The following is a 10,968-nucleotide window of genomic DNA, read 5'->3' as shown; positions in this document are numbered from 1 at the left end:
GGGGCCCCCAGCCGGTGGGTTTCGTCCTCTCTCCAGCAACCCCTGGTGCAACCCCTGGGAGCTCAGGGGCGACCGTGCTGGCACCGTCCCATCCTACCCCGGTGGCTCTCGGCCAGGGGCATGACCCGTCTCCTAACGCCACACCAAGTCCTCGGGGTGGCTCAGAGGGGGCCAGCAGCGGGCTCTGGCCAGGGGGTGCTGGTGACTGAGCGCGGTGCAGCACGGTGGAATGGGCTGCCCGCCTGCCGCCCTCTAATTTTAGCCCCATGCTGCCGGGATCATGTGCTGCCGGCCCGCCGGCCGACAGCTGCAGCCCACATTTTGACAATGATGAAAAGCAGACGCCTTCCCCGGTGCCCACCTACCCCTGCCCCAGCCCCCCCCGGGCTGCACGAGCCACCCCGCTCCCCCTGCAGCTCCAGCACAGGGTGGGACCGATGGGGCTCAGCCCCACATGGGACCCCATCGCCTGCTGGCCCCGCCATGCTCCGGGGCGGAGTGGGGGGGGGCCGGCAAGCCCTTGGGCTGTGTGTGGGATGGGCAGCCTACAAGAGATGCTTTTGAATTTCTTGCCCTTTGATGCTCGGTGTCCGCCGCGTCTCCCGGCGCGGGGCCTGACACCGGATCCCCCCAGCTGTTGGACTCCTCCAGCCCCACCGCACGCTGCCCACAAGTGCTAAATGTGTCAGCACAATCCCCCCACGACAAATGCAGATACCAACCCTGGCCGTGGCCCTCTCCCCTGGCACCTGGCTGGGCCGGCGGTCCCCATCTCCCCCCTGCCCACCTACTACACCCGACTCCTGGGGCGCCTTGGCAAAGCACCCCGAAACACCCATCCAACACCCAGCAGCTGCCGCCAGCCCGCTCAGCCGCTGTATCAGGCTTGGCCACCTTGTCCCACCTCTGCCAGGGCCATCCCCAGCGCTGGGGAGTGCTGGAGGTGGCAGCAAGCGGAGGAGCTCTGCAGCCACCTGGCTCCATGTTGGTTCCATGCCTGGGAACGGCCGGGACCTGCTGATCCCTGCCTCTGGAATCCCAGCTGCACAGCTTGCTCGGAGGCAGCAGGGTGTCCCCAGAGATGACAGCTCTCAGCAAGGCCACAGGGGTAGGGGGGCTTGTGGCTGCACCGAGACCTCTCCCATGCAAGGGCAGGGCTGCCACGCTCTGCCCCTGCTCCTGTGTCTCCGTGCAGATGTAGGGGGGCAGGAGGAGAGTGGGGGTCCCTGCAGGATCAGCGCCCTCCCACCTGGGGAGCGACCCAGGGGACCCTGCTGCCATCTGGCTGCAGTGGCACCTGGGGACCTTTCCGAGGCTTTCCCGGTGCAGAGGATGCTCTCCCCGAGACACAAACACCTCCAGAAGGACACAAAACCAACTGCTCTGAGCCCTGGCTGCCCCCAGCACCTGCATCCCCAACCCCAGCACAAGCCATTTGGGTGGGCACATGCAAACCCCCAAAACCTAAACCTCTGGGGACTGCTGTGCCTCAGCCAGACACCTTTTCTCTTGCACCCTCAGCCACCAGCCAGCCTGGAGGTACCAGATGATCTGGCTTGGGCCACCACCCAATGCCACGTGTCCCCAGAGGCACCGGGCTGCAACCTTACCCCCCCTGAGACACTCATGGCAAAGCCAGCTCTCCAGGGACCCTATGGGTTTGCCCTGGGCACACTGCAAGACAAGGAGGTGAGCCCCAGAGATGGCACCTACCGGAGAAGTTTCTGGTGGCCAGCATGGTGGTGAGGATGGCTCCCTGAAAGACACAGAAAGCAGAAGGAAAGGGTGTGCTGGGCCCCGGCCCCCCACACCCTTGCCACTCCCCCCAGCCCTGGGGGAGGAAAGCCCTGTGTGTCACCTGTCCCCCGGCCACCTCGCTGGAAGGAAACTGGCCCACGGGCTGATATTTCTCCTCCTGTCATCAAAAGCAGCCCACAGTACCCAACCCCGTATCCCCAGCACCAGGGCGTTGGGTTGCATTCTCCGAAACTACTTTTCCTCCAAGATTAAAGGGATATTAAATATCCCTGGGGCGCATTTTGGTCTCGCTCTACCCTGCCCTGAATGTGGCATGACTCCGCTGACCAGGGCCGGCAGCTGGCGGTGAGGGGAGCCACCAGGAGCGGAACCGGATTTAATTGCAATTAAACCCGTGCCAGCTATGAGCAGCAGGGCAGGAATTTTTCATGGGAGCCACGCAAAGATCACCACCACAAAATAACATTCATAAAAATGTTTCCTCTTTTCCAGCTGACTCTACTAACTAGTTGCTCAGCATATAATGAGATTACTTTCGACTAATTGCTTACAGTAATGGATTACTATTTTGAAGGGTATGCCTGAACTAATTTGATTACTTGTCTAGCTGAAAAGTAATAATAGTTTATAGCCAGTTTCTTTTCTTGATAATCGTGTTAGCAGCCTGCAGCTGCACTGCTCAGCGCCGCACTGCCTTCAGGCCTGGAGCGCTGATGGCCCTGGCCGCGGCACCGATCAGCGCCAGCCCGTTCTGTGCCTCCGGCTCTGGAGGAGGCATTGCCATTTCCAGAGCCCGTGCCCAGCGCCGTGCTGCCGGCTGGGGCTGAGCACCACCCAGGAGACGGGTGCTTAGGGACATGCTCCAGCTCGATGGTGAAGCCTGGGAAGATGGTGATTTCAGAGGGGGTATGGGCTGTGGCACGTGGCAGCGTCTGAGAAGGGAAAGCCTGCGGGGCTGCTGGCTGGGTGAGCTGGAGCTTTTTGCCCGTCTATGGATGACTTTGTTCCTTGGCTGTGACGTAGCTCGGTCATCAGGCAAAGGGGTCTCACAGCGCCTCTCAGACCCCTCTCCTGCCCCAAAGAGGAGCTTTCTTTACACTGACTCCCATGGGAAAGTCCCTGACCCAGTGTGCAGGGCAGCTGTGTGCCTCAGTGCTTTCCTTCACCATGGCTTTCCTCTAAGCACTTGGGAACCCCAGCCAGATGCGGCCACTACTCCACTTGGCCTCTTTTCCCTTCTTCACACCGAGCATCCCCAAACATCCATCACCCCCACACCGCTGACCCGGAGACACCACCCTGTCCTTTCCCACTCGGGGAACAGACTCCCCAATGTCCTTATCATGCATTTTGCAGCCAGCTTGGAGACTATGAGAGTTACCTTCAGCTTCCTCCGGGCATTGAACTTCTTCAGGCAATCCACTGTCTCCTGCCTGTGCATGCATGATGCCACGGTGGCACGGTGCTGGGAGGAGAGAGATGGGGCTCAGAGCAGGCACAGGGGGCTCAGGGGCTCCCCCAGCCCTGCTCTCACACGCACGCACACGTGTGCGGTCTCCCGCGGCCGAGGCACGGGCCAGAGCTGCCTGCAGCAGCAGCAGCCGATAAAACTTTAATAGGCAGCAGGAGATCTCAGCTCTGGAGTCAGCAGGATCTGCTCTGGCGGTGGGGGGGGTTGCAGGGAGAGCTGGCTTCCCCCCAAGTTAACCCCTCGACTGACCGGCCACGTTTAGCAGCGCACTCGGGGTTTCCACGTGGTGTGGGGTCCCAGGGTTAAGCCCATGGACTCCTCCTGCCTTTGGGAGCTGATTCAGAGAGAGAACCGGCATCCAGAGCAGCGGGTTGCAGCGAGGGGCAGGGGGCACTACTGCTGGGGTGGACAGATGGGCAAACACAAGACTACTCCCACCCAGCCCAGCCCAGCGTGACACCAAGAAACCAGCCTGTCCCCACAAGGGCTGGGAACGTGCGTGTCCCTCCTGTCACAAGCTCCCCTGGGACCTGCTGTTTGCATTCACACTCCAGGCTTTTCTCTGCTGTAAAGCCTTGGGGAAAAGGCTGCTTTAAGAGCACTGGGAGGAACCGTGCCAGGAGACCATTCTTCCCAGGGTGGAGAGAAGAGATGGACAGCATGTTTGATAACACATGCTCCCGAGTGAGATGTTCCCCCACTGCAAACCCCCACATCTCTGGACCGTCAACCCCAACTGGTGAGTGCCGGCAAACTCACCGATATCCAGGGGTGCTTCAGAGCCTCTGCTGCCGTGATGCGCTTGGACGGGTTTATGGTCAACATCTTGTTGATGAGATCTTTCGCTTCGGGAGTGACCGTGTCCCACTCAGGGGAGGGGAACTGCCAAAGCAAAGGGACTGGTGTGAGAAATGGCAGGGAGCGACGGAAGGAGCAGAATTCCCTTTGCACTTGGGTTGGTTCTCCTGCAAACCCTTTGCTCCTGCCCACAGGACAGGTTGGAGAGACAGCAGCAACTGGAAAGAGCTACCAGCTGGAAAACTGGAGAGCAGGGGTGGAGGGAGAAAGGTGGAAGGCCCAGGACAAGAACTATCCATCCTGCAAAGTCCATCTGAAACGTGCCAGTGTGTGTGCCTGGGCACGGCAGCTCGGCCAACACTCTGTGACCAGAGCAGAGGAAAGAAACTTGCTCCAGCTGCTCTGAATTTGCCCTGATCGCTCTTCTGGAGCAGCAGACTGCAACACAGGGACGGCAGGAGAGAGAGGAGACAGTGAAAGGGGGGAACAAGACAAACCCACTCACATCATAAGCCCCAGCCTTGATCTGCTGGTAGAGTCGGTGCTGGTCTTCATCCCAAAAGGGTGGGTACCCAACCAGCAGGATGTAGAGGATGACGCCTGCCCGGGAGAGGAGACGTGGAATCAGTGGGAGAGAGCTCATTGCTGGAGGTATGAGCAGACCCAGCCTGGGGAGTGACCCAGCTCAAGCAGAGGAACTGAGAAATCAGGGAAATAGAAGGATTTGCTCCCTGATTGAAAAGCAGAAGGCTCACTGGTGGGTCTAGCTCCATGCTGACCCTCAGCCGCTGGGACATATGTGGCTGAGCCAGACACAGCTCTGGCAGCCAGCGTGCACAGCCTCAAGCCAGGTGCCCCATCAGGGCTGGGCGACGCCTCCTCCCCATCGTGGGTGGAAGAAGGCTCCCCTGTGCGGAGGCATTGCCTGACTCCACCAGCATCCAGGGCAGAAGAGCCAGCACCTCCCCTGCCTGGGGGCTTTGGGTGCGTAGCAAGGGGGCTGATCCTTCAGAGGAGGGTGCACTGGACTGGGAAGGAGGGTCCTGCTTTGGGGACAGCCCAGGGTAATGTGCCACCTCTTGGATAAATCCTCCACCCTGACCTCCCCAAGACGTGTCTAGCGACTGCGGCTTGGGATGTGCTGGATCAACAGCCTGCCTCATCCCATGCAGCCCAGCCCAGCCCACTCCCAGCCCTTCAGCCCCAGTCTGACTTACCGCAAGCCCACAGGTCCACGGCTTTGCCGTAGGGATCCTTCCGGAGCACCTCGGGGGAGAGGTATCCTGGGGTGCCAGCGAAACCTGGGACAGACAGCCCATCACGCACCGCCGGCAGGCAGCCCCCAGCCCCACACAGCTTGCCTGGTGCCTGGCCAGCCGCCACGAGAGCCAGGGGCCCTGGCGTGCGCCGAGCCAGTGGGACGGGCACCCTCCCTTCAGAAACCTCTGTGTCTCCCGAGAGCAGAGCAAACGCCAACAGCCAGCCACAGCAGCCAAACCCCAGGATGGTGCAGAAGCCTGGGGTGCTCTGGCGTGCACCTCCAGCACGGGGATGAGGTTTTCCTTCCTCGGGTCTGCCCCTGCCATCAGCCTGTCCAGCTCACTGGGACATCTCAGTGACTCACCAGGTCCCTGTGGAGCTGTTTGCCTGTGCCCTGGATCAATACCAGGCTGTTTTCAGGGGCACAGCTGGAGCCATCGAACTCCTCCTCATCCACCATGCCTCCCATAGCTCAGAGTTCAGGTCCTGGGGATGTGCATCCCTCCCAGAGCCCCCCCTGACCAAATACACCAACGAGGGCTGGAGGATTCCGCACCTCAGGCCAGTTCTACTCACCAAACCATGCTTGCTGGTCCCCCTCCACCTCGATGGCAAGGCCGAAGTCAGCCAGCTTGACAGCGGCACCCTTCAGCTTGGATGCCAGCAGCAGGTTCTCAGGCTGCAGGAGGAGACAGGGGTTGGAGAGGAGTGAAACCCCCCGGGGTGTCTGCTGTCTCAGGGGAGCTTCCCGGCACAGCATGGAGGAAGGTCAGGGCTCTGGATGTGCTACCCTACCGCTTTGTCCTGCTGTGTATTGTGATGTCCATGGATTTTTAGAGGACCACAGACTACAGGGACCTCCCTAACCCCTCTCCCTCATGCTGTTTCATCCCAGAGCTGGTCTTTGCTCTGTGGCTTTCCAGAAGCCCTACATGGTGTTCCTCCCTGCCGAGTTTCAGCTGCCCTGGAGGACCCTGGGCATTGCTCCATGGGGTTTGGCATTGCAGATGGGTTGCCCATGTCCTCCCACAAGCCCTTCCCCTGCAGCTCTTACCTTCAGATCCCGGTGGACCACCCCCATCTGGTGGCAGTGCAGGACGGCCTCCAGGATCTGCTGGATGCAGTGGCTGTGGAAGAGAGGAGAAAGCTCACCGAAGGGTCCAGAGAGGCAGAGTTTACTTAGACACTTCTACATGGCTGCATTTCATCCCTCTCCCCATCATGCTTCCCACCAGCAGCCCTACAGCACAGCTCAGCATCCCTCTCCACTGAAAACCACACACCTGTGGAGAGCAGCTATAACCCATTAAGACCCCACCAGAGCTGCTGGACACCCAGCCATGGTGAGCAGGATCACGGGGGCTATGGCAGAGCCCATGGGGTCCCCAAGGAAGCAACACCGGGAGGGGGGGGAGCTGGAGACCAGCAGTGGAGTCACAAGGCCAGCCCAGATTTGGTCTCCAAACCCCGGCAGAGCAGACATGCTCCTCAGAGGTAGAGCTAACCTTTGCTTCGGCCCCATTTCCCTGGCCTCCCCTAACGCTGGTGGCTCTCGCTGCGCCTGTTCACTTTATATCTAGTTCATTAAACCCCAGCTCTGCTGCACGCTTGAGAAAGGAAGGGAAAAAGACTGAGGTGATGATCACCGCTGCTCCAAAACGGTTGTGTGCAAGGCAGAAGGTCTTTATTTACAGGTATTTTATTTTATTTGCATGACACTAACAAGTGGATGGGTTGTAAGTGGAGTCAGTGCAGGCAGCCCATTAAATGAGATTGCCTTGTGCCTAGAAATATGGGATAATTCCATGCAGACAGGTAGCGTAGAGCTTACCACCCCCTTGGTCATTTGTATGGGCTATGCTTATGCTGGGAGCAAAGCCAAGAGGCACAGTGATATCTGGTGACTGGAGAGGGCCAAATCATGTCCCCTCAAAAAAACCGAGGCTAATGCTGTCCCTTGGCCAAGCTGCAAGGACCAAAGGGGCGGCTGAAATGGTACCCAGCCCCCTGCCTCTGCAGCAGGTACCTGGGAAGCGCCAGCAGGAGCGTGGGACAGAGCAGAGCTCCAGCACATCCTCCCACCCTGCCTGCCTTGACTGCTCCTCCTTAGTGCTTTCAAGCAGTAAACGCCAGGGAAACCACTTGCAAATGACTGTAATGCAGCTGCAAGGGGAAAGGGTGAGGACTGCGGGGTGTCTGTGCTACCACGGTCCTGGACAGGGCAACAGCCCAACACTGGGCTTCCTCCCTGCCAGCCTGGACACCCCCGATGCCCCCAGCCTGGGGACCCCCAATGCAGGCTCCTTTACAAGGAGGTCAGATGCGGGTACTCCATTGCCATCAGCCCGGGGAAGGATGCTGCTGCGAGTGATGGCCGGCTGCTGCCTGGTCTGAGGGGGGACCAGCCCTGTGATAAAATCTTTTTAGTAGGGCCAGCTGTGTCAGGACAAGGGGTAATGGTTTTAAACTAAAACAGGGTAGGTTTAGACTAGATATAAGGAAGAAATTCTTTACAATGAGGGTGGTAAAACACTGGAACAGGTTGCCCAGAGAGGTAGTGGAGGCCCCATCCCTGGAAACATTCAAGGCCAGGTTGGACGGGGCTCTGAGCAACCTGATCTAGTTAGCGGTGTCCCTGCTCACTGCAGGGGGGTTGGACTAGATGACCTCTAGGGGTCTCTTCCAACTCAAAACATTCTATGATTCTATGAACACACACGTTTCTTGGCACAGGAGCTGAGCGAGTTAAAAAGAAGTGGGCTTGGGTTTGGTTTTTTTTTTGCACTACACATCTGGTTTATGAGTACACCCTGTGGAGTGGCTGTAAAACACCTCCCAGCATGGAAAGAGCTTTTGCTGCAGAAAGCCAGACACGTTGGACCCTGGGAGGGAGAAACTCGTGGGAGAAGGGGACAACGGCTGCTCCTTCCATGGCCCGGCGTGCGGCCGTGCTCACCTGGCATCGGCTTCGCTGTAGTACTCCCTGGCCACAATGTCCTCAAACAGCTCCCCGCCGGTGACCCTGCCAGAGAACAGGGACAGTCACGCCCGGCCATCTCAGCACAGCAGGCAAGGGGGCTGGATTGATTTACAGCACTCTCAGCCCTGGCAAACCCCCCCCAAAATGCCACTGCACCGTGCCTGGAGGGGAGCGTGGGGGGTGCAGGGTGGGGACCCGCCCTCTGCTTGGGGACCCAAGCTTGGCTCAAACGCAGCCTGCGGGGCCAGTGGATTATCAGATGCATTTAACCATTACTCACAGGTCAAATATCAGGTAGTGGTGGCCCTCTTCGGAGATGCTGTCATGGAGCCTCACTGCGGCAGAGACAGAAAGGTTATGGGGTACGCCTGGCTCCCGCCCCGCTACCCAGGAAGGCCTTTGCGCCCCCCTGGGTGCAAGCAGGAGCCAGGGAAGGGCCGAGCAGGGTTGTTCCGGCTGCCTCCTCCTCTTGCTGTTGCTGCTTGGCTGGGTGGGGGGGCTCCCCGCTCAATGGGGGACCCCAGCCGTGGCCCCAGCCTCTGGCAGCGGTGCAAGGCTCAAAGGTCACATCCAAATCGGGGATGGCCTGGGGATGGTGGCCTGGCCAAGGGCCCGGGCAGCTGCTGGGCTATCTTGGGCACCGGGCTGCAGGCACGGGTGCCCCCAGCCCAGCCCTCTGCCCCATCAGGAGTGGTGCCCGGGTGCAGGGAGAGCTCAGCCAGGGCGCCAGGCTGCCAGCCCTGGCACCGACAGGGCTTTTTTTATTTTCTGCTCATGACCTTCTTTTTCTCCTTGGGAGGTCTCGGGTTGGGGATATCCAGGAATCACCACAGGATGAGTTTCCTTCGGAGGAAGTGTGGCACCTTGCCCCGCTCACCACGGCAGGGGCACCCTCTCCCCTCGGGCACCGCTTGCCAAGCACGGCCCGGTGCAAACCTGCCACACTGCAGCCGGGGTCCACTTATTCAGGCTTAGATCCCCGCTCACAGCTTGGCGGGCAGATGCACGGCGAGGGGACAGGCACTGAAACAGGTAGGACATATAACGAGAGGCTGCTCCAGCATCCTCTGCCCCCCACCTCACATTTTGTTCCAATTTCTCCAGGGCTGTAAATATTTAACCCTTCCTCTCTGCTCACCTGGTTTCAGCCTGATACAACTTTCAACATCTTTGAGATCTTTGGAAACCGGGGAGGAAAAGGAAACCTTCAGGTGAATGATTTTGTGGGAATTTTTGCTCCTAGCCCATTTTACCACTGCTAACTCAGCTGAGCCCTGTATGGAAACATCCTCCGGAGCCGAGTCTGAGCTGGGGGAGATAAACCCTGCCACCCGGCGCAGGCGCTGCACTGCGTCGCTCTCATCTCCCAGGCCAGCAAACACCGCTTTGCAGGTCCTACCCCTCCATCCAGGCAGATCCCGCGACTGCCAAGAGCAAGGTGCCAGCGGCATCGGCTCACCCGGGCTAGAGCGAGGGGCAGGGGAGGTCTGGTGAAGGCATCTCCCCCATGGTCTTGTCGATCGACACAACTTTTGTCATCTCATTCCCTGGTTCTCCTTCCCCACTGCAGGCCCCTGCAGAAACCCCCCAAGCTCCAACATCCAAGTCTGCTCCCTGTTTTTCTCCGACACACAATACCAGCTTTTCTGCCTTCCTCTGCTGGAAGAAACACACTGCCTCCCGTTTCATCTGGCCCAAGAGGGATTTGGGGGTATTGTGCCTGGGATCCTGCAGAAGCCAAAGTGTTCAAAGGGGGATTAGGCGAATTCGGCATGGATAGGGCCGGCGTAACTATAAGCAGATGGTCTGGATACATCCCCTGCCTGGGGAAGTCCCAGTGCCCGTGGCTGCCAGGAGCTGAAAGGTATAAGAAGGAGCAGCCGTGCTAAATATAGCCTGGTCCTGCAAGTATCTGTTACTGGCCGTAGTCAGAAAGAGCCGCGCCGGCCAAACCACTCCAGATCAGCGCCGAGAGCCAAGGCGGGAGCAGGATGCGGCATCAGGACTGAGGGTCAGCAGGCGACAGGCACCCGGAGTCAAAACGGCAGGGCTGAGTGTAGCCAAAATGTCCTCAAATAAAGCAAGGCTTCCCCACAAGGGCATGCAACTTTGGGAGACGGCAGCTCTCCCTAATGCATCACTGGGTGCTGTGGAGGTCCTGGACCTGCTCTCCACTGCCTGTGCATGGCTTTCTATGCAAGGCTCTCCTGCAGGCACGGTGCAAAGCACGAGTTGGTTCCTCCAGGCTCCGAGCCGCAATAACCCCCATCTGTGGAGAACAGCATTCCCACGAGAGACAGAAGGACCCCCACCTTGCTGCAGGGAACAAGCCAGGGGCCAGAAAAGCCCCTCAGCAGCTGAGGTGCATCTCCCAGGGAAGGATGGAGAGGGATTTTCTGCCTCGCCTTGCCCATGCCCCTGGCAGCGGTGCCTCCTCTTCCTCTCGTTAGGGCTGGTCCGCAGCGCACAGCCTGTTCCAGCTCCTGGGTGGGTAATTAGCTGCCTTGTGCTGCATGCAAGGGAAGCTGTGAGCCCAAGTTTCCAGGCAGCAGGAGCAGTGGGGGGGTGAGGGTGTGGGGTGGGGGGGTGGTGAAGAGCCTCCTGGGTATAAATAGAAGCCAGATTGGGCTCGTTAGGAGCTCATGCCATTAACCCCTTCCAGCCCGGTGCAGCAGGGCTGCTCAAAGCCTGCCGTCTCTGC

The 10,968-nt window shown here is 59.4% G+C and overlaps 1 protein-coding gene across 4 annotated transcripts in view; it reads right to left on the bottom strand.

Annotated features, from left to right (window-relative positions):
• CAMK2A (calcium/calmodulin dependent protein kinase II alpha) overlaps nt 1-10,968 on the bottom strand; it is a 34,986-nt gene that overhangs the window by 8,559 nt on the left and 15,459 nt on the right. For 3 of the 4 annotated variants that reach the window (XM_035890787.1, XM_035890793.1, XM_035890806.1), the window contains exons 4-12: nt 8,548-8,602; nt 8,244-8,309; nt 6,342-6,414; nt 5,864-5,966; nt 5,245-5,328; nt 4,533-4,627; nt 3,989-4,111; nt 3,140-3,223; nt 1,714-1,756 (exon numbers count right to left, since the gene is read on the bottom strand). In XM_035890787.1, the coding sequence (XP_035746680.1) occupies nt 1,714-1,756; nt 3,140-3,223; nt 3,989-4,111; nt 4,533-4,627; nt 5,245-5,328; nt 5,864-5,966; nt 6,342-6,414; nt 8,244-8,309; nt 8,548-8,602 (726 nt within the window). Of the gene's footprint in view, nt 1-1,709; nt 1,757-3,139; nt 3,224-3,988; nt 4,112-4,532; nt 4,628-5,244; nt 5,329-5,863; nt 5,967-6,341; nt 6,415-8,243; nt 8,310-8,547; nt 8,603-10,968 lie in introns of all 4 variants that reach the window. The other variant, XM_035890799.1, reaches the window with a different exon arrangement.

The sequence above is a fragment of the Egretta garzetta genome, unplaced genomic scaffold, assembly GCF_000687185.1.
Source record: "Egretta garzetta isolate BGI_Z169 unplaced genomic scaffold, ASM68718v1 scaffold270, whole genome shotgun sequence".
NCBI lineage: Eukaryota > Metazoa > Chordata > Aves > Pelecaniformes > Ardeidae > Egretta > Egretta garzetta.
This window is presented reverse-complemented; position numbering and strand designations above follow the sequence as displayed.